Genomic DNA, 23292 nt, shown 5'->3' with positions numbered 1-23292 from the left:
GGGACTCCAGGATCATGACCTGAGCCGAAGGCAGTCGTCCAACCAACTGAGCCACCCAGGGGTCCTTATATGAAACTTTTTAGTAGATGACTCTTTTGGGGGGAGGCTTTAAGTCTAATTCAATGAGTTCATTCATTGTTTAAATCTATTTGCAATTTGTTTATTCTTCTGGAAGAGTTTTGCTATATTTCAGGTTTTAATAATTAAAAGGAGTATAGGTTTATAATAAATGATGGTATTTTAAAAATTAGTGCAATTTAATCTTCTGTACATCCTACTTGGTCTCTGGTTATTCTAAAAAGATTTTTGTTTTAGCAGTACAAAAATATACAGATTACCTTTGGTGGGAGAATTGGGGAGTAATCATCTTATTACTTTATAATTATAGTTTTTAGTTTTTGCTATAGGAACATGAATTCCTAGACCACATTTTAAAATATGAAGGAAAAAGCAATCTTTTTACTGTTACCACTTAAATCCCAGTATCTGTTTTAAAACCTTTCTTAAGTTCATCTGTAATCATTAACTAAAGTATATGACTCTTTACTTATCCTGAACATTGAACTTTTGCATATATTTCAAAATTATGTAATGTAATCATTTACAACTTAACATCTACTTACTAAATAAAAATGATACAGCATTTTTCTTTTTTTTTGCCAGGTCATTCTGGTCAAATGTTCTTTCCAACTGAAGTATCTCTATGCAACGAATTTAGTGTACACACCTTGCATCAGTATTAAGGAGGGCACGTATTGCATGGAGCACTGGGTGTGGTACATAATCAATGAATCTTGAAACACTGAAAAACTGAAATAAATTAATTAATTTAATTAAATTTTGGAAAAATAAGAGAAAAAAAAAGACATTTAGAGACTATTAAGAAGAGATTCAGGAGAGATCATTTTACATAAGACCAGCAGAGGGAAGGCCAGGATCTAGGTTTCCTGACTGCTTTCCATCCTGCAATCATTCTTAGTACGGTCTTTACACATCAATGATAACACGAAAGGAGAGTCCACAGAACACTCGTCTGATAGAATAGGGGCATCCCTGCAAACTTGCATGTATTGACATACCCAGATCACATCTTCAGGGCACTAAGACAGCTTGATTTAAAGAAATCCTACAGGGTATCCTCAGGTAAAGGGAATCATCACACTCTTTTAGTCTTTGATGATAAATTGCATATACATTGTATCATAAAATCTTGGAAATCTAGTCAGAACTTCTCCCCAGAACATATATCTTTTTTCCAGTGTTCCCTACCTCATAAAAGGGTAGAAGGACACCTGACAATGTTTCTACTATACAGCTATAGAATATTCTTCTTCTTCATCATCATCCTCATCATCTTAATTTACTTAACCCTTGTGAACATCAGTTTCCTAATTGGTGAAATTGTAATAAAAGTACCTATCTCATAGCATTATTATAAGGATTAAGGAAGACAAAATTGTTAGTGTCTAACATAGAAATGTATTCATTATTTAAGAGACATATGTGAGGTTGACATATAATAGAGATTCACTACATGGGAGTTATCTTAATGCCTGTAAGTCATTGATACAAATGTTTAAGGTGCTGAAGTGACTGCGGACCCTCTTGGCATGACAATAAAGCTGTCCCTCAGGTTACATAATTCTGTTCATCTCTTTGAACTACACATTTTGTAGTTGTCCCAGTTCTTAGCTATTACGTGGTTTCTCAATCACGTTTTAGCATTCTCTATTGAGATATCCTCAAGCTCAGAGATTCTTTCCTGAGCTATGTCCATTCTACCAGTAAGCCCATTAAAGGCAATCTTCCTTTCTGTTACAATGTTTTTTATCTCCGGTATTTCAATTCTTTCTTTAAATTTCTATCTCTGCTTACATTGCCCATCTGCTCTTGCATGTTGTCTATTTCATCCATTAGAGCCTTTAGTATATTAATCATAGTCTGATCATAGCAACTTCCCTGCCATTTCTGAATCCGGTTCTGGTTCTTGCTCTGTCCTCCAAACCATTTTTTGCCTTTTAGTGTGCCTCGTAAACTTTTCTTGATAGATGACTTGTACTGGGAAAAAGGAACCACTGAAAATAGGCCTTGAGTGCTGTGGTGGTAAGGTGTGGAAGGAGAGGAAGTGTTCTCTGGTCCTCTGATTAGGCTGTTAGTGAGCCTATGCCCCTGGACTGTGAACTTCACAAGGACTTCCCAGCCCTCTCCCTTAGATGGAACAAGAAGGGTAGAATAAGCTGGATTTGGGTATTTCTCTTCCCCCAGGTTGGTTAGGCTCTGATGACACCCCAACAGGTTACATTCTGGTTAAAGAGCATCTCCTAAGAGCAGACCTTGTTAAGAACAGAATGCTCTGGTGTATTTCAAATGGCTTCAGCTCTCCCCCTGCCAGAAGCAGGATAATTTTCACCAGTATTCACTGTGAGAACCTCCTAAAGCTCCTGTAGGAAAACCTCACAGCAGTGTCTGTAAGGTGGATCTCCCCTCGGACTGAGTCCCCCTGGGTTGTTTTTTGGGGGTTTTTTGTTTGTTTTTTTAATCTTTCAGACTTGACTGAGACTTCAGTTGGTCATTAGGCAGACTGAGTCACCCAGTTCTGATTCATAAACAGGGTCCAGCAGCAAATGAACACCTCCTCGGAGCAATTTACAGAACTGCTTTCTATTGATTTGATTAAAATATTTGATGAAAACGAGCTGCTGGAGTTGCTGATGTGCAACCTTGGCAGTGTGGGCATGAATGACTGGGGACAACATTCTATTTATGGGATAGGCTACTGCCCAAACCCTCCTGACATTCCATGGTTCTGGAAAGCTGTGCTGCTGATGCTTGCCAAGAAGTATCTCTGGTTACCACAGTGTGTCACAGGGACATCCCAAGTACCTGTCTATGAATTTTTTTTTTTTAAAGATTTTATTTATTTGACAGAGAGAGATGACAAGCAGGCAGAGAGGCAGGCAGAGAGAGAGGAGGAAGCAGGCTCCCTGCTGAGCAGAGAGCCCAATGCGGGGCTCGATCCCAGGACCCTGAGATCATGACCCGAGCCAAAGGCAGCGGCTTAACCCACTGAGCCACCCAGGCGCCCCTGCCTCACCCTTTTATCCCAGTGGTTTTCAGTGGTTCACAATAGAGCAATACTGGAGTTCTGAAAAACTTCCCAGAGTTCACAATGCTTTAACTGCCTTGATTTAGCTCCATATGAAAACTTTGAAGATTTATGAGAAGAATTTCTCATGGCTGTGGAAAATGCACAAATATTTGAAGAGGTCAATAGTACTCCCTGCCTCGGGGTGCTTATTTATAGAGTGAGTCCTGCTTGTACTATCAGGCTTGCCCAATAGACTTGGCAGAGACAATGGCAGAGCCGTTGCAAGTGTGGCTCCAAGAGCAGAGTCTACCCCCATGCACTTACCCAAGTTCAGATGTGGGAAGCCAGTCATAGCTCATGTCCCTGCATGACACGACATTTCTACTACAAATTATCAACTGGATGATGACTACACTAATTATATTTCAGGAGGACTTTGCCTATTTGTGTTGTACTTTTGTTGCCAAAGCCAATAAGTATATCAGCTCAAAAAAAAAAAAAAAAAAACAACACACACACACACACACAAAAAAACAAAAACCTCTCAGCGACTCCACAACTGTCAGACACTTTAGACTCTTATCAATTGGTCAGTTATAGTTCAGGATTCTTTACCCCAGCACTGGATTGTGTAGAGGTTTTAGCTCATGGGGTTTTGTTCTATTAAGTTGTGATTCTCTGCATTGGCTTGTCTGTCTTTTCAATCTAGCAGCAGCATTTTGCTGTGTGACCTCACATCTCTTATTGATCCAAGAAGAATTGTTGATTTTTCAGTTTACTCAGCATTTTACTTGTTAGGATGGAGTGGTAACTGCCAAGCTCATTACATGCCAGACCCACCCACTTCTTTTTTCCTTTAATAACATCATATGTTTATTCTGTCCATGTCAGTATATATCCTATAATCTCAGCATTTGTTCTGATGAATATTTAGATCCTCCACCATCTCTTTTTTTTTGGCTACTCAAATTGTTTTAAGCACAAATGAATGCAATTTCTGCTCGTTTAAAAACATGATTATAATTTCTATCAGTTATTTTGTTCCACTTATTTGCAATAGACATGGGGGGATTATATTTTATCTATAGAAAATAATTCCACTCACACCATCCCACTCATTAAGTCCTCTCTTTGGTCTCAACGAACATTTCCAAGCACAGCCAATTTGCTTTCACAACTACCTGCTAGACAAGCGCAGTCAGCAGATCCTCCACCTGCTAGAAAGATGAGGATTGACGTGGTTCTCAAGGAATAACTCAGACATTTAGTTAAACGTTTGTGTGCTAGTTTTTTCTTGCTTGAGGAAGATCGTCATTACACTATTGGCAACAAACAAAGGCAAAAGCCAGGACTTATAAAAAGGAGACAGGAAGGAAGGAAAACACACAGTCTGGAGAGAGGGAAGGTTTATTCCTGATTACGCTAATTCGCTGGAGGACATCAGACAGGCCGGTATGGAAAGTCTGGTGTGGAGCAGGCCAGCTGGGTCACCAGAGAAAACGATTTCAGATTTTTATGACTTTTCTGAAAAGCTTTTGTTGGAATTTGGCCATGGGGCATGTGTGACCAGTCATCCAGTATCTGCCCGTGTACTATTAGTATCACTGCTTTAGGTCAGCCTGGGGTGTACTATTTGTTTCTCTCGCCAGAATTTCTCATTTCCCCACTTTGGTCAAAGTGGCTTCCCAAAGAATGGATTCAACGATGAGGATTTCTTTTGCTTTGCTTTGCTTTGCTTTGCTTTTTTTTTTTTTTTTTTTTTTTTTTTTTTTTGAGACAATATCAGTTGAATGTCAGCTGGGGATCACGGACATACAACATGTAAGCATTCTGACGTTCAACAGTGGAAGCACATAACAGGTATGAGGATGATCACAAATCCATAAGAAACATCTCACATTTTAAAACCATGTTTTTAGGGACGCCTGGGTGGCTCAGTTGGTTGGACGACTGCCTTCGGCTCAGGTCATGATCCTGGAGTCCTGGGATCGAGTCCCGCATCGGGCTCCCAGCTCCACGGGGAGTCTGCTTCTCTCTCTGACCTTCTCCTCGCTCGTGCTCTCTCTCACTGTCTCTCTCTCAAGTAAATAAATAAAATCTTTAAAAAAAAAAAACAAAAAAACATGTTTTTATCCGGGTTTTATTCATGCTTTTATACATTTATGTGGTAAGTATGATGATGCCATCTGATTACATAAGAATAGTTTAGAATGTGCACATTGAGTAACTGGAAAATGTTGTTTTTGGTAAATAGTAGCCAGTATCCATCCAAATATATCTGGACACCCTAAGGCCTAACTCAATTTTAACACTGTTACAGGCACATAGAAAAGTGTAGGAGTTCATCTTATGCTTATCTTCTCATAAGAAGAGAACTGAGTGAACGTCCTAATAAAACTTATACATCTTTCAGATGTTAATAATTCACAACATATCCACTGGTACTAGTGAGTAAATGTTACTATCATTTGTGAGTTTAAGTTTAACTATACCTTTGGTATAGTTAACTTTAGGCCAGGCATTAAAGTACACATGAAATATATATGTATATATGTATACATTAAAGTATACATTATGCTCTTGTTAATTACTCTCTGTAGGTATAGTCTGTCTATAACCATAGGACAAAGAAGTGTTTTTATGTGTTAGTGACCAAAATGGTTTCACATGATCCCCCAAATGATGACATTTGCACTTTAATATATTGGCCAGTGTGCGTATGGCTGCCGTCAATTTAGGGTGACCTGATTTTAAAAGAGCATTTGCTTTACTAGAGGAGGGAGTAAAGGGGAGTTGTCTAATGGGAATTAGAGTTTCAGTTGGGCAAGATGAACAAGTTCTGGAGATTGGTTGCACAACAATGTGAATATACTTAACACTACTGAACTGTATACTTTTAGGAATGGTAAAATTTATGTCATGTATTTTTTACCACAATACCAATAATTACTTTAAAATATTATTACATAATACCTAATGATTATGGAAAAATCAGAAGATATAGACAAGCAAAAACAAAATCCACCCACAATCTTAACAGCTAAGGCTAACATTTCGTTGCATCAAATAAATAAATAAATAAATAAACAAGTGTGTGTGTGTGTATCACACTATATATGTTATTTTAGAACTTGACTTTTTGAAATAAAATCTATACTACTTTTAAGTATATTTTATGTTCTATGGTCTTTTTTAAAAGATTGATTTATTCTAGAGCGAGAGAGAGCTTGATGAGCAGGAAGGGCAGAGGGAAAGAGAGAAAGTTAGAATCTCAAGGAGACTCCATACTGAACATGGAACCCTACAAGGGGCTCAATCCCACGACCCTGAGATCACGATCTGAGCCAAAACCAAAAGTCAGGTGCCTATTCTGATCTCACAAGACTGCACCACCCTGGCACCCCTCAAATTCTATGGTCTTAAAATCCAAAGGAGTAGGATATTTCACATTCCTATAAATTCTAAGGATTTAAAATGGATGTGAACCTGCATGTTTAATGGTACTTGCCCCTCCAGTGATACTTCTCTTTTTAGGTCATATGTCTTCAAGAGAAGGAATGGGCTCCTCCACTCGTGAATTGTCTGCCAGCTCTGCTGACATTTTTCAATGTTTCCTTTTATGACCATACATACAGAGGCTTCTGGTACTTGGGAAATGATAAGTCTACCTACCCTTAGGGTGCCTCAATCTTGAGTCATGTGTCTCTCTACTGGGATATTGTAAATAAACATCTGAGTCAGGTTAATGAGTAAACTGTTGAGATGAAAGGTCAGGAGACCTGGTTTTATTAGGAATATCAGAACATCAGAATGGGAGATAACGCATTGCTGCTTACAGTCCAGTTTCTCTGAGGAAAAGAGTAAATAAAAAACAAGAGTCACAGGAGAGTCTTCATTCCACAAGCGCTCCAGGAACCATGCTGGAGAAGTTCTGCAACTCTACATTTTGGGTGAGGAATAATACTTATTTTCACTGTTGACTCTTCTGAGACTCAGAATAGTAGATTAACCTCAGTTGCTACCAATAAGAACTAAAAGAGTTAGATGGGCAGGTGGTCTAAAGCTCAGAGTTTTTTGGTTTGGGTTTGTTGTTGTTATTATTTAGGTTTTGGGTTGGGGGGCTTAAGAAAAGATATGTCATAGTATCTCCAGAGGATATTCTGTGTGGAAGAGGTAATGGATGTATTCTCTACCATATATTTATTGTATCCCAGACTCTCTTCTCAGACTAGCTAGCCATAAAATTGTGTTCTCTGAAGAGAAATGGGGAAGAGGCTTTCAACAATGTTAGGAGGGAAAGTTGTTGTTGTGGAGTTTGGGGGGTGGGAGGAAGAAGAGAAGACCCAAGGTTGAGTCTTGCTGATGTAGAAATGAATATCCTCTGGAGACAGTTCTAGAGGGACTGGCAGTTAGTGGTATGGAGTAGAAGGTGAGGCCAGGGATACAGATTTGGGCATCATGAGCACTGAGACAATTTTTGAACCATTAGAGGAGAGAATTTCAAGTCAGGGTGAGCAACAGTACCAAATGGCTTAGTGGAATTGAAAATGAAAAGGAACCTAGATTTAGTGATTCTATGTAAGTGTGGTCTGCAAATGTCTAGCATCAGAATCACATGGAGGGTTTGTTAAATTGGTTAAAATATCTTAGGGAATTCTTCTGAATTCTAAAGTCAAGTAACTTTATGGAGTGATAAGAAGAGTGGGAATGAGATAGCAGAGCAGTTGGTTAACTCTTCACATCCTAGAAAGAACCTGGGCCCCAAGGGCCTCAAGGCTGGGACATGTTTACCACAGGAAGGTGGGGCTTAATGGGGCCAGGATCATACTAGGCCATCTTTGGGGAATTCTCTCTGGGAATATCTGACAGATCATCTTGGTCAGGGTGCCGCAATGTTTGTTTTAAAGAGTCTGTGTGAACAACTCTACAAAAATAACTTAAAAATGTTTATGAGGAGAGAAAAATCTACCCTCAGAAGACTCAAGAAATAACTGGTAATCCCTACCCTCACTTCACAAGACACTTCTATCCATTGCAGAATGTAAAGACTAGTATAGACTTTCTGGGGATGAGCCTTCCTTCTACTGGTGCTCTACAGCTCTTAGGCCCAAGGTCCCCTAGGTTCAAATCACTGTAAGCCCTCTGGCCCAAGGAGGCGAAATGCCATAGTCTGATGAAAGCATCCTGCTGCCTGCATGTTTGAACATCTGTCAGGGAGCATAATTAGTGCTAGAAACAAAAATAAGAACAAGTTCCTGTATCCCAGGGAACTATTTGAAGAATAGTCTGTCCCTCTTCTTCCCATAACTTGGCAAATGCAGTGGTGAGGTTTACTTAGAGTAGCTCATGAATGAAAGGTTCATAAAGGTTGCATTGACCCAAAAAGTCACTGTCATTAAATGTTGATTTTGTATCCATGGAGATTAATAGGAAAATGCATTTAGGTAAAGGGTCAGGTTGGCTATGGATATAGAACGGAATTAAAATTGTTTGGGAACAGGGGTGGAAGTGGAGGGTTCCCTCACACGGGTTTTCTGTCTTCAAAAAATGAGTATATTCAACAATCTTTCTGTTTTGGTCCCCCAGAATTCTTCATTCTTGGATAGCCCAGAAGCGGACCTGCCACTTTGTTTTGAGCAAACTGTTCTGGTGTGGATTCCTTTGGGTTTCCTTTGGCTCCTGGCTCCTTGGCAGCTTCTTCATGTGTATAGATCTAAGATCAAGAGATCTCCTATAACCAAACTCTACCTCACTAAGCAGGTATGGGAACTCCACTATTTTCTAATTACTTGGTACAGGGCAGAGACATTTTTTGATGGTTAAAGTGTCTGCTTCCCTCTCTTTAATCAGCTTTCCTAAGACAGGCAGTCACTGGCCCCATGTCATATTTCTTAGTTAAGGTAACTTTAATTTTTGCATAATGATGACTTTTGGGGTACCTAGGTGTTTCAGTTGGTTAAGTGCCTGCCTTCGGTTTGGCTAATGTTCTCAGGGTCCTGGGATCCAGCCCTATGTCGGGCTCCCTGCTCCCTGCTCAGTGGAGAATCTGCTCCTTCCTCTCTCTGCTCTACACCCCCAACTCATGCTCGCTCTTTTTCCCCCCTCTCTCTCTCTCAAATGAATACATAAAATCTTTAAAAATAGGAGAGTAGTGACACTTAAATCTTATTGATAGCAGATTTTTTAAACACCAGTGACAAGTAACCAATCAGTCAAATATTTATTGTCTTTTTAATATTTGAGAAGCAAATACTGGATGACCCGTCTTGAGACTGTTTGAATAACTCAGGAGACTGTAATTCAGTTGGCACCTACAATGAGGTAAAAATAAAATGCACCATTTTCTCTGTACCGTTCAGGCAACCCAACCATCATTCATCTCTCATAACTTGGGTCTGAAATAAGGCTTCCATTTTCCCAAAGTCTTCCACGAGTCCCTGGACACTCACAGTAGAGTGAGGTACGGTGAGTGCTCACAATGACATGCTTGAGTAGGGAAATATGGGAAGGACAGGAGCTGCAGGAGAGGGCCCAAAAGGAACTAGGGGAGGAGCCGGTCGGCCAGCTGCACTGATTAATGCATAAAGGGTTGTGGGAACCAAGACATTCAGTTGAGTTTGAAAATCCACCTCCTAAACGCCACCATCTGCTTTTTTCATTACCTTTTTTGTTGTTATTGGTGGTGGTTTGTTTTTCCCTATCTCTCCTGATCTTTAAACTGGGTTTAATTAAAAAGATTAATTAGATTTGACGTTCTGTGAGTGCACATACTAACGACCTCAGGTTACCTGGAATCTAAACAGAAGGAAGCAACTTGGCTAAATGCAGTGGGATTTTCATCGACACTCCAAGGCAGGGGCTGGTGGTGAGCTTTGTTGGACCCTGGACAGGAAAGAATAGTCCCTGAGAGTAGGGGCAGGGTCATTGTCTCCTTTGTTGATCCAAGTGCCAAGCACAGGGCTTAACACTCAGTATGAATTTGTTAAATGTTAATATTAAACATATTCTAGAAGTAGAAGTGGAGTCAAGAATGTGTTAGATTCTGAACATTGAACAACATGCTTTAATACCCTTGCGAATGAGTTAGAGACTTCCAAGAAAAGGCTGGGTAATGAATAAATCAGTATCACAGTACTTAATCATAGTACTTAATTAACTATAAGAACTTCTAACTTAAAAAAAAAAAAAAAACAGCTTTAGGGCACCTGGGTGACTCAATGGGTTAAGCCTCTACCTTCGGCTCAGGTAATGATCTCAGAGTCCTAGAATCGAGGCCCACATTGGGTTCTCTGCTCAGCGGGGAGCCTACTTCCCCCTCCCCCTGTCTGCCTCTTTGCCTACTTGTGATCTCTCTCTCTCTGTCAAAGAAATAAATAAAATCTTAAAAAAAAAAAAACAGCTTTATTGAGATATAATTCACATACCATGCAATTCACCCATTTATTTTTTAAATTAAATTAAGTTAAATTTAAATTCAATTAATTAACATATAGTGTATTATTAGTTTCAGAGGCAGAGTTCAGGAATTCATCAGTTATATATAACACTTGGTACACATTACATCACATGCTCTCCTGAATGCCCATCCCCCAGTCCCCATCTCCCCACCCCCCTCCCCTCCAGCATCCCTCAATTTGTTTCTTACGGTTTTTCTCCCTCTCTGATTTTGTCTTATTTTATTTCCCCCCCTTCCCCTCTGATTCTCTGTTTTGTTTCTTCAAATCCACATAATGAGTGAAATCATATGATAATTGGCTTTCTCTGATTGACTTATTTCACTTAGCATAATATCCCCTAGTTCCATCCACATTATCACAAATGGTAGGATTTCGATTTTTTGATGGCTGAGAAATATTCCAGTGTGTGTGTGTGTGTGTGTGTGTGTGTGTGTGTGACATCTTCTTTATTCATTCATCTATTGGTGGACATCTGAGCTCTTTCCATAGTTTGGCTATTGTGGACATTGCTGCTATAAACATTGGGGTGAAGGTGCCCCTTAGGATCACAGCATTTATATCTTTTTGGTAAATACCTAGTAGTGCAATAGGTAGTTCTATTTTTGACTTTTTGAGGAACCTCTATACTGTTTTCCAGAATGGCTGTACCAGTTTGCATTACACCAGCAGCGTAAGAGGATTCCCCTTTCTCCACATCCTCAAAAACATCTGTTGTCTCCTGACTTGTTAATTTTAGCCATTCTGACTGGTATGACATGGTATCTCATTGTGGTTTTGATTTGCATTTCCCTGATGCTGAGGGATGTTGAGCATTTTTTTCATTTGTCTGTTGGCCATTTGTATGTCTTCTTTGGAGAAATGTCTGTTCATGTCTTCTGCCCATTTCTTGACTGGATTATTTGTTCTTTGGGTGTTGGCTTTGTTATTATTTATAGATTTTGGATACTAGCTCTTTGTCTGATAAGAAATTTGCAAATATCTTCTCCCATTTGGTAGGTTTTCCTTTGGTTTTCTTGAAATTGTTTGCTTTGCTGTAAAAAAGCTTTTCATCTTGATGAAGTCCCAATAGTTCATTTTTGCTTTAGTTTCCCTTGCCTTTGGAGACTCAATTCACCCATTTAAATATAATTTTTAGCATACTGATATATACAACCATCACCATAATCAGCTTTAGAACAGTTTAGAACATCAACATAATCAGCTTTTCTAAAGCTGTTCTAGGAAACAAACCTCCTATCTCCACATCCTCCTTAGTCCTAAGCAACCACTAACCTACTTGCTATCTCTAGTTTCCCTATTTCAGAGATTTCATAAATGGAATCTTATAATACTATATGGCCTTTTATGGTTGGCTTCTTTCACTTAGTGTAAGATTTTCAAGGTTCATCCATATCATAGTATATATCAGTACTTCTTTCCCATTTTATGCCTAACTTACATTCTATTATGTGGGTATAATACATTTTGTCTAACTTTTATAAATACAAATCTTTATAGACAAAAAGAAAATAAATATATTGACTTTTTTTTTCATAGCTAATAATCCATCCACTCATCCTTGCTCATAGTCTCACGAGCCGCATTCCTAATTTATACTTTATTTTTTGCCCACTACCCTGAGAGTAACAAGCACAAATTAGCTGCCTTTTAAAATTTTCAAAATAATTGGTCTCTTCTTTAAAAGTAGAAGTATAACTCCTCACATAGTAAAACTTTACTTCTATGAGAACCTTCTTTTGGGCTCACTCCTCAACTTGATTTTATTTCTCCATTTCCTGCTTTTGGGCTATTTCTCTCCGACTTTCCTGAACTGTCTATACTTGTCTGAACTAAGTCCATTTGCTTGACCAAAGTGAGAGATTCTACAAGTTTGTTTGTTTAAAGATGCATCCTTACAGAAAGGACCTGATGCACAGTAGGTAACTGAATGAACTGAATCACAAAATACATGAATGAATGGATGAATGAGCTCAATCCCAGGGAAACGAAAAAGGAATTTGGTTCTAGAGGCTGTGGAAGTGCTGAGGTTAGAGGAAGGAAGATGTGTGGCAAAAATAGACTTGGTGTTGAGCCAGTGAAATGTGGAAATCATCTTTAGTGATTGCAGAATATAACATAGAAGATTGTGAGCCTGTTCTGTTCAGCAGAGTTTCAGAGAGCAGGATCAAGATTAAGTGGGTGGAGGTTATTCCAGGGAAGCCTACTTTGGCTAAGTATATTGAAGGACTTTCTAATAATACTGACTTTCTGAAAATAGAATAGACTGCTGGGGGTCATATTGCCTGAAAATATTGATGCTGAAGTTAGATACTAATCTGCCAGTGAAGTGATAGAAATAGACCCTCTACAATGGATAGAAGATTCAACCAGAGTGACTATCATTCATAAAGCTCTGAGAAAAAGAGGATCTTGCAGAGATGGAGAGATATTAAATATGGCCAAAGCACTCTTCTCTCTTTTTTAATACCAATGAGATTATGTTTCCTTAAGAAGTTTAGTAAATTCCATGTGCACTTGAAGCTCCTCCAATAAATCAGAGATCAAAGACAAGGATTATTTCAGGGCAACCATAATATTTCCCTGATCCTATTTAATAAAAGTGTGTGCATGTTTCTGATTATAAAAGTAATGCATGGTTGAGCGCCTGGGTGGCTCAGTTGGTTAAGTGTCTGCCTTTGGCTCAGATCATGGTTCCAGTGTCCTGGGATCAGGCCCCATATCGGGCTCCCTGCTCCACAGGAAGTTTGCTTCTCCTTCTGCCTCTGGCTCCTGCTCCCCCACTTGTGCACACACTCTCTCTTTCTCTCTCTCTCTCTCTCTGTGTCAAATAAATACAGTCTTTAAAAAAAAATAATGCAAGATTATTATAGAAAGTTTGGAAACTCCAGGGAAATAGGAAGCAAATTAAATCCATTGACTATTGTTATCATCCTGATACACTCCTATTAACATTTTGGTATGTTTCCTGCCACTCTCTTAAAAAAGAAAAAAAAAAGAGCCAAGAAACACAAAATGAAAAGTTACCCTTCTATCTCCTAGTACCACTCTCCAGAGACCTTCATTTAAAATTATTTTGAGTTACCTCTATATCTGTAAATAATGTGTTTATACCTGTATTTCTTGATCTATCACCTTTAAAAAAGATCTATTTCTGCCCTCCATGCAAGACAGGGAATTCAGTTCATTGGCCCTACCCTCACCTTCCTTTTCTTCTTCTCTTTCTCTCTGTCTTTTAATTTTGTATGATTGCTTTCAGTTCTTCTGTTGGTTACCCTTATTCCTAAAGATGATCTGCCATCAATTTTAGACTCGACATCTTGATACCCCTTTGTGTAAAATGAGAGAATTTGTGCCCCCTCCCCCAGTTCTTGGATCTGAAGAAGATCCTCAAATAAAATTTTCAGAGAGAGCAACAGTAAATAAAGTCTCAAAGTCCTTGCTTTCTGCAAATGTCATCTGGATATGGAATGCTAGCTTCAAACACATTTTTTTTAACTCCAAAGATGTTGTCATATTGCTTCCCAACATCCTGTGCTACTGGGTTATCTTCTGTAGAAGGCTTTATCCTCTTTTTTTTCTTGATGTCTTGAAATTTAATGAGTCTGTTTACATGAGTCTTTTCTCATTCAGTGGGTTTGATGCTTTCAACCTAAAGACTGATGTCTTTCTTATCTCTGAGAAATTTTTATCTATTAGTCTTTTTACTTCCTTTCCTCCAATTTTGAAATTTCATCTCTTCAAAACTTCTTTTAGGTTGGTTTTGGACACTGAGTTTATTTTCCTTCTCAACTTCTCTCTTTTTAAAATTTGTTTTTCTCTTTTCACCTATGTTCTGAGATATTCCCTAATTTCTTTTCTTTCAGTCATCCTAAAGAGCCTTTATTTTTGTAATCATGGGTTTGATTTCTAAGAATTATTCTTAATTTAAGAATACACTAAAAAAAATCAACCTATTAATGGATGCAATGTCTTCTCAGTTCTCTCCTAAGACATTAATTTTAAAAATAATTTAGAAGTATCTTCTGTTCATTTAATAATTTGTTTGTTTTATCCCAGAATCAGTTGTTCTGTGTAATTATCTTGGCAATCTTCTTTGCTAGTATTGGTTTTTCTCCACCTTCTGATGGTTATTACTGTTCTTTTTGCATTTATAAGCAAAGGACTAAGTTAATGAATATATGTGATGGGAGCAGACCCCTCTGCCAATCTGTAAGACATCTCCCGCCGGGTGGCCTCTCCTTGAGGGGAGGACTGCTTTTGAGCTCTGAGTCCTGGACGAGTGTGTGGAACTATGGCTTCTCCCAAAAGCAGGAGGCCAGGCTGGACTTCTCCACCCTTACTGCATGCCATACGAAAACTAGTTTCCTCTGGGGCACCAAGACACTCACTATCTTCTCATTCCTCCTCAGGAGAGCAATCTGTTTCAGAGAATTACTTCTGTTTTAGCCTGATTGGAATGGTTGTGGCAAGTAGAGTTTCAGTAGATTTGTGATGATGGGTTGGAAGTGGGAAAAACAAAGAAATGATTGGCCTAACCGTACCAGTTCTGTGCACAGGGCTTCCATTAAGACTCTGATTTCTGTCCTTATTCCCAGTCTTACTCTCAGCTGGTGCTGACTATAAGGAATAGATTTCTGTCAGTGGAAGATCTCACTGGCAAGTCACACCTGTTAGCTGAGGTGATGAGGAACTGATTTTCTTACATAACAAGAAGACCAGAGGCAGTGCAGCCTCAGGACTTATTACTTTAGAAGCTCAACAACCTCAGCAGATAGCTGATTATTTTCGTTTCCTCATCAGCTCAGCCTCTCAAGCCAGTTATTAAAGTAGCACATGATGACAAGGTGGCTGCAGCAGCTCCAGGAATCACACCCTCAAGTCAGTGTCCAAAGGCAGATAAAGACAGCAGGTGCTCCTATAGATCCCTTTAAAAATAGCTTTATTGATATATAGTCTACATACCATAAAACACACCTGTTTAAAGTGTACAATTCAGTGGTTTTTAGTAGACTCACAAAAATGTGTGACCATCACCTCTGTCCAATTCCAGAATAGTTTCATTACTCCAAAAAGAAACTCAGGTCTTAGGCAGTAACAACCCATTCCCTTCCCCCTCCACCCCTCTCCCCTAAGCCTTAGCAACTACTAATCTACTTTCTGTCTATGGCTTTGTCTTTTCAGAACATTTCATATAATGGAATTATATACTATGTAGCCTTCAGCACCTGACTTATTTAACATAGCAAAATGTTTTCAAGTTTTCCTCATCTTTTCTTTTTTTTTTAAGATTTTTATTTATGAGGGAGAGGGAGCACAAATGGGGGAAGGGGCATAGGGAGAGGGAGAAGCAGACTCCTCACTGAACAGGAAGCCTGATGTAGGGCTGGATCCCAGGACCCTGAGATCATGACATGAGCAGAAGACAGACACTTGACTGACTGAGACACCAAGATGTCCCTATTTTCAAGCTTTATATATGTAATGGCATGAATCAGTACTTCACTCCTTTTTTTTTTTTTTATAAAATACAGAGAACATGAAATTGACCATTTCATCCAACTTAAAGTGTAAGATGCAGTAGTGCTAAATACATTCACAGTGTTCTGCAACCATGACTGCTATCCAGTTCCAGGATTTTCCATCACCCCAAGTGGAAACTTTGTATCCATTAAACCGTCACTTCCCTGTGCCCTCCTCCTCTTATCCCTTGGAAATCTCAAACCTGCTGTCTGTCTCTATGTCTAGACTGGATAGTTCATATCTAAATGCAGTAATACAATAGCCTTTTGTGTCTGGCTTCTTTCATTCAGTATTATATATTCAAAGTTCATCCGTGTGGTAGTATATATCAATATTTCATTCCTTTTTATGGCTAAATAATACAATATTATAGATACATCATGTTTATTTGGGATGGACATGGATTTTCAATTTTCTTAGTATAAGTATTATACTTACATACTTAGTATAAGTATTATATACTTTTATACTTAGTTTAAGTATTAGAATAAGTATATACTTATGAGTAGAATTGCTAAGTCATATGGTAGCTCTATGTTTGATATTTTGAAATGACAAGCTGTTTTCCAAAGTGGCTGTCTCCTTTAAATTCCTGCATGCAGTGTATGGGGGTTCTAATACTCATTCTCACTAGTACTTGTCATGGTTAATCTTTTCAGTTATAGCGATCCTAGTTGGTGCAAAGAGCTTACTATGGTTTTGACTAATGACGTTGAGCATCTTTTTGCATGCTTTTTGGCCATTTGTATACCTTCTTAGGAAAAAACCTATTCTTTAAATAAACCCTCTGACTATTTTTTAATTGGGTTACCTGTGGTTTTTTATTTTTATTTAATTTTTTAAAAGATTTTTAAAAATTTATTTATTTGACAGAGATCACAAGTAGGCCTAGAGGCAGGCGGGGGCGGGGGGGGGGGAAGCAGGCTCCCTGCCGAGCAGAGAGCCCAATGTGTGGCTCCATCCCAGGACCCTGGAATCATGACTTGCCTGAGCTGAAGGCAGAGGCTTTAACCCACTGAGCTACCCAGGCACCCCACCTGTGGTTTTTTTATTGTTGACTTGTGAATTGCTCTTTACATATTCTGGATCTATGTATCACTTTGATCAGTGAGAAAAACGTTTCCCAGAGTCCCCAGAAACAAGAACCCCCCTAGCTGTTCCCTAGTTCTCTTCGGCCAGAATTGTGTTGCCTGCCTATGATCCAGGCAGTTACAGGCCAGGAGAATGGGACCATCATGACTGGTTTTAACTCACTTCATGGGGTTGGAGATGGGTCCAGCTTCCACCTGAGCACATGGCTGAGCTGAATGGAGTAGATATTTTACAAAAAAGGGGAGGGGTTCTATTAGGAAGAAGAGAATAGCTTTGAGTAGGAAACTCTACCATCAGTCACAAGAAACTGGCGGCTGAGGCCAAATAGGATGTGAGAAGGTTGTATTTACAAGGGAACCTGGAGCTTAGCAGCCAACGGTTACCACTCCAGGCTTGAAGGGACGAGGATGGGGGTGAATCTGGGAGGGGAGCTACAAACACAGCAACGACTATGACTATACCAAAAAAAGCATGTTTGCTTTTTGACTTCTAAAACTTTTCTGGTCTAATGACCTTGCCCTTTTCGGTGGTGTGGGGCTGGAGGGGGCGGGGGATGTCCTAGGGAGTGTCCGATATCCTGTTCACAAAGGTAGGGACAAGGGAGTGGGGAAGAGACCGTGCATGAGTTACTGTGGGTTGTTGCTTGGCCATTGATCTGTGCCTTACAATAGTCCATGGAATGAGGGTGGGTAACAGGTGAGAGAATCCTAACAGACCACAGATGCATTGGCTTTGGAAAAGGATAAATGAGCCACATGTGCTTCTAATACAGACATTATGTTTGAAACAATTCAGCGTCAGAAGGAATGGTTAGAAATTAGGATGGTGCAGGTGCACAGGCACAGACTAGCATGCACTGAAGGGAGAACTACTGTATCTTTATTTTTAATACATTTATTTTTAAAATTTATTTAATTGACAGAGAGACAGTGAGAGAGGGAACACAAGCAGGGGGAGTGGGAGAGGGAGAAGCAGGCTTCCGACTGAGCAGGGAGCCTGATGCGGGGCAGAACTATTCTATCTTGAGAGAATTGGGCCCCTAAATCTCAAGATCCCTGCGGTAAGGACTCCTCTTTGATTAAGACAAAGACTTTTTATGTGTGTGGTTAAAATAAATCTTTATTTTACAAAATTAAAACCATAAATGATACATACACTCCTCTTAAATACCAGCTTATAGTACTTGACATTTCTGAACCATTTGAAATGGAGTTTTCCATAAGCTTTTATTTATTTTTTCTTGAGGAGGGAGAGGGGCAGAGGGTAAGGGAGAGGGAATCTTAAGCAGGCTCCAGGTCTGTCTCATGACCCTGAGATGATGACCTGAGCCGAAATTAGGAGTCTGAGCCACCCAGGTGTCCCAAGTTTTCCATAAGCTTTTAAAATGCAAGACTATTCATCCTCTTTGGTGGGTTACCGGATTCATTTCCACCATTTCACAGGGGTTTTTGTTTTTTCCAAATTGTCCATACTGTAGTCACTCAAAAACAATACAATGTACTGGGGATGACCGAGAAGAAATTCCTGCTAGCCAGAAAGTGACTGCGGGAATATTCTGCAGCTAAATTAGTGGCGCTAAGGAGCCACTTCAAGCCAAAGGGCCGAGAGAGGGGGTGGCAGCTTGGGAGTTAGGACTGTGGGACACTGAGAGACTGAAAGACCCCGAGGGAGGAGTGCAGGACCTTAGTGTCTTTCCTAGTCCCTATTAACCCAGTACTAGTGTGGCTGCCATGGGGCTGACTTAAGTGAAACTAGGAGAATCTGTCCAAAGGGAAATCAGTTCTTCTTATTTGCAGAAGTTCAGTAGGAATGTTTTCCTGGGACGCCTGGGTGGCTCAGTTGGTTAAGCCACTGCCTTTGGCTCAGGTCATGATCCCTGTGTCCTGGAATTGAGTCCCTCAGGCTCCTTGCTCAGCAGGGAGCCTGGTTTTCTTGTTGCCTCTGCCTGCCTCTCTGCCTGCTTGTGTTCTCTTTCTCTCTTTCTCTCTCTGGCAAATAAATAAAATCTTAAAAAAAAAAAAAGAATATTTTCCTTATAACACGACACCATTGGAATGATTGGTTGTATTACCAAGGCCTTGACAAGAGTGTCCTATCTGAGAGGGACCTACATAGACCCAGATATGACCAGACAGCCTGAAAACACTGACGACGATGGAGCCAATGAATGCCATTGGAGGAGCGGGGCGGGAACCAGCCTGTTACATTCCATATAGGATTCCTGGGAGCCTTGCCAGATAAGTAAGGAAGGTCACTTACTTAGTAAGTAAGTGATTAAGTAAGTAAGGTCACTTACTTACTAAGTCCCTCCCGGGCCCGGAGGGACCTTGCGTTGCTGTTTGCATTGCTGCTGTGACCCAGAAGTGCAAGTCACCTCTTGCAATCTGGCTCTGGGGTCATCGTGAAGAGTGCTGTGCATAGATGGTGCGGGCCATAAAGACGTTGGGGACGGAGTGTAGGAGCACAGACACTGACTCCATATCAGGCCCTCCATTTGTTCTCCCCTCTGGCTACTTTAGATAACTAGCAGAGAGCCATTCTGGTGCACTTACTAAGTAAGTGACCTTCCTTACTTATCTGGCAGGTTCAGGAGATTTGGGGGAAGAGAGGAAGTAACCCAAATCCATAAGCATCGCAGAGGAGTTAATAGCAAGTATTTGACTTGGCTACCCATGAAAGCTCCAAATAATGGCTCCATGCAGGCTGTGGGGGCTCATCTTACCACCAGGGAATATCTTTAATTGGATTTGTAAGGCTGTTTCTCGTTCTTCAAATTCTGATCTACACCCCTTTTCAATAGGAAGAAGCCAGAGTGGTTGTCACCCGTATCTCTCCGGAATGACGAATGATGAAAAGCCAGGGGTGCCACTGGCTCATGGGGGTGGAAACAACTATTGGGTTATTGCTGGAATAAGATCTGCCATGTCTATTGCCCGGAAAGCCTTTAGTCTCACGGGCTTAGCACAGCTGATGTTCCCTCCTGGTGCATCGGGAAATGTCTTCCTGTCATGGGCTACCTCTTGGGCTGAAATTCACAGTTGCTTCATCTGTTGGGCCTGAGGAAAGGACCTCTTTCCTGGGCCCGGGCCCGGAGGGACCTTGCGTTGCTGTTTGCATTGCTGCTGTGACCCAGAAGTGCAAGTCACCTCTTGCAATCTGGCTCTGGGGTCATCGTGAAGAGTGCTGTGCATAGATGGTGCGGGCCATAAAGACGTTGGGGACGGAGTGTAGGAGCGCAGACACTGACTCCATATCAGGCCCTCCATTTGTTCTCCCCTCTGGCTACTTTAGATAACTAGCAGAGAGCCATTCTGGTGCACAGATAGTACCACTTTAGATAACTGTGTTGTAACCTCACCAGCTTGACCCTTGCTCTATGAAAGCTGGAGATTAAGATCTGGATGGCTGTGGAAAACAGCTGCATAGTGCCCTCTGTTGTGTGTCCGTCCTCCTCCATGGTTATCCCTGTGGGTAAGTTAACTGAGTAAAACTGCCAATGGTCTAGAGTGGCTTGCAGCAGTTTTGCATTTGAAAGCAGCTTCTCAGTGTGGAGGAAACATTACTGACCCTCCTCTGCCTTCTACCAGCTACAGAATCGTTCATCACATGAGGATACCATAACTTGCTTTAACTACTCTTGCAGCATTAATTCCTTTCCACCATTGTTCTGGGTTATTTTAGATGTTATAAATAATTCACTGCTAAAACGGAGATTCCAGTTAAGATTCTGTGCACAAGTATTTGTCTGAAATTCATTGTATTTCCTTAGAATAGCTTCCTAGGTAGAATTATTATATCAAGGAATATGAGGGGTTAAGGCTTTTGAAACACGGGAAAATTTTTATAAATTAGGAAGCATTTTGCTGATTTACATTCTCACCTAAGGTGTGTTAGAATTTGTCTCTGCTCCTTTGCCAGCACTGGGTCTAACATATTTTTATTTTATGTGTAAAATGGCATCCTTTTGGTTTACTTTGTATTTCTTAAAGGACTAATGCAACTAGTGTGTGTGTGTGTGTGTGTGTGTGTGTGTGTTTAAGATTTTGTTTATTTTTTTGACAGAGAGAAACAGCGAGAAAGGGAACACAAGCAGGGGGAGTGGGAGAGGTAGAAGCAAGCTTCCCACCAAGCAGGGAGCCTGATGTGGGGCTCAATCCCAGGACCCTAGGATCATGACCTGAGCCGAAGGCAGAGGCTTAACAACTTAGCCAGCCAGGCGCCCACAAATGATGTTTTTTAATTTGTTGAGCATATTTGTGAATTGTCTGTTCATACCACTTGCTCATTTTTTAAAACGGGCATTTTACTGTATTTAACATTTTTCCAAGTATACTTTTAAATTCAATTAACATATAATGTATCATTGGTTTCAGAGGTAGAGGTCAGTGATTCATCAGTCTTATATAACACCCAGTGCTCATTATGTCACTTGCCCTCCTTAATGTCTATCACCCAATTACCCCATCCCTCCACGTACCTCTCCTCCAGCAAGCCCGAGTTTGTTTCCTATGATTAAGAGTCTCTTATGCTTTGTCTACCTCTCTGGTTTTGTCTTGTTTTATTTTTTCCTCTCTTCCCCTATGATCCTCTGTGTTGTGTTTTTTTTTTCTTAAATTCCACATATGAGTGAGATCATGTAATTGCCTTTCCCTGACTTATTTCATTTAACATAATATCCTTTAGTTTAATCTATGTCATTGCAAATAGCAAGATTTCATTTTTTGATGGCTGAGTAGTATTCCACTGTATTTAACATTAATCATTTGAGTAAATCAGGATTACAACTCAAAATTTACAAAAGGTACATGGTATTCTAGTCACTCATTCTTGTCTGAATTAGCAACCACTGGATATCCTTTCAGAGATAAGCCATGCTTATAAAAATGCCTACTTTTCTTTATACAAATGTTAGTGTCTTGTGTTAATCTCCATGTCTTGATCCCTCCATTTTAGCACATAAAAATCTGCTTTCTAATGTCCACTCATAGTGCTGTTATTTGGATGTATCATAACTTATGTGCCTTATGTGACAGAAATTTAGGTGGTTTTTAACTTTCTGCCATCATAGGCAATGCTGCAAAAACAAAACAAAACAAAACAAAAAACCCAAAACAACAAAAAAACTTAAACTTTGTTCCCCTGTGTGTCTGTAGCATAAGTTCCTAGAAATGAAGTTACTGGGTGAAGAGTATATGGACTCAAAATTTTGAAATAGTGAAAATTATCCTCCATAGAGGTTTTTCCTCAGTCTCACCAACTTTTTATCAAACTTTCTGATATTTGCTAAGCAGTTAAATAAGAAGTGGTATATCATTATAATTTGAAATTGCACTAATTATCACATTAAGCATCTTTTCCTGTCTTTAAAAGCCACATTTTTTTCTTTAAACTTTCCACCTTATGCCTTTTACACTGGATTGTTGGTTCTTATCTTGAAATGTTTTCTAGGACTGCTTTATAATGTAAGTTGTTCTTTTTTTTTTTTTTTTTTTTTTAGATTTTACTTATTTATTCGACAGAGAACACAAGTAGGCAGAGAGGCAGGCAGAGAGAGAGAGAGAGAGAGAAAGAAGCAGGCTCTGCACTGAGCAGAGAGCCCGATGTGGGGCTCGATCCCAGGACTCTGGGATCATGACCTGGGCTGAAGGCAGAGGCTTTAACCCGCTGAGCCACCCAGGCGCCCCTAAGTTGTTCTTTTTGATATGGGTTGCTCAGTATATCTCTAATCAATGTGTAAGAATTTAAGTGCAAGCCTGTGGCAAGACCTGCTCTTTTTCCTTGGCCTGGGTAGCTGGTTAGTATTCTCTTCACCTATTCTCCTCAAATCCTCCTTGACTAGGTTCTCTAGCTCCACCTTGCTCATTTTTAAAAAAGATTTTTTACTTATTTATTTGACAGAGAGCGATCACAAGTAGGCAGAGAGGCAAGCAGAGAGAGAGAGGGGAAGCAGGCTCCCTGCTGAGCAGAGAGCCCCATGGGGGCTCGATTCCAGGACCCTGAGATCATGACCTGAGCTGAAGGCAGAGGCTTAACCCGCTGAACCACCCAGGTGTCCCTCCACCTTGCTCATTTTTATACCCAATTTACCTAAAGGCAAACGTATCTCACCACGTCAAAAGCTGTTATTTTTTTTTC

The 23292-nt window shown here is 40.0% G+C and overlaps 1 protein-coding gene across 2 annotated transcripts in view; it reads left to right on the top strand.

Moving 5' to 3' along the window:
* Nucleotides 1–6905: 6905 nt before the first annotated feature.
* Nucleotides 6906–23292, top strand: part of ABCC2 (ATP binding cassette subfamily C member 2) — a 76340-nt gene continuing 59953 nt past the window's right edge. For both annotated transcript variants that reach the window (XM_045068793.1, XM_004749506.2), the window contains exons 1-2: nucleotides 6906–7038; nucleotides 8675–8848. In XM_045068793.1, coding sequence (XP_044924728.1) covers nucleotides 7006–7038; nucleotides 8675–8848 — 207 coding nt within the window. In that variant the 5' untranslated portion in view covers nucleotides 6906–7005. The remainder of the gene's footprint in view (nucleotides 7039–8674; nucleotides 8849–23292) is intronic.

The sequence above is a fragment of the Mustela putorius genome, unplaced genomic scaffold (genome assembly GCF_011764305.1).
Source record: "Mustela putorius furo isolate JIRA1106 unplaced genomic scaffold, ASM1176430v1.1 tig00003909_pilon_pilon_pilon, whole genome shotgun sequence".
Lineage (NCBI taxonomy): Eukaryota > Metazoa > Chordata > Mammalia > Carnivora > Mustelidae > Mustela > Mustela putorius.
The sequence above is the reverse complement of the archived record's forward strand: the minus strand, read 5'-3'. Positions and strand labels throughout refer to the sequence as shown.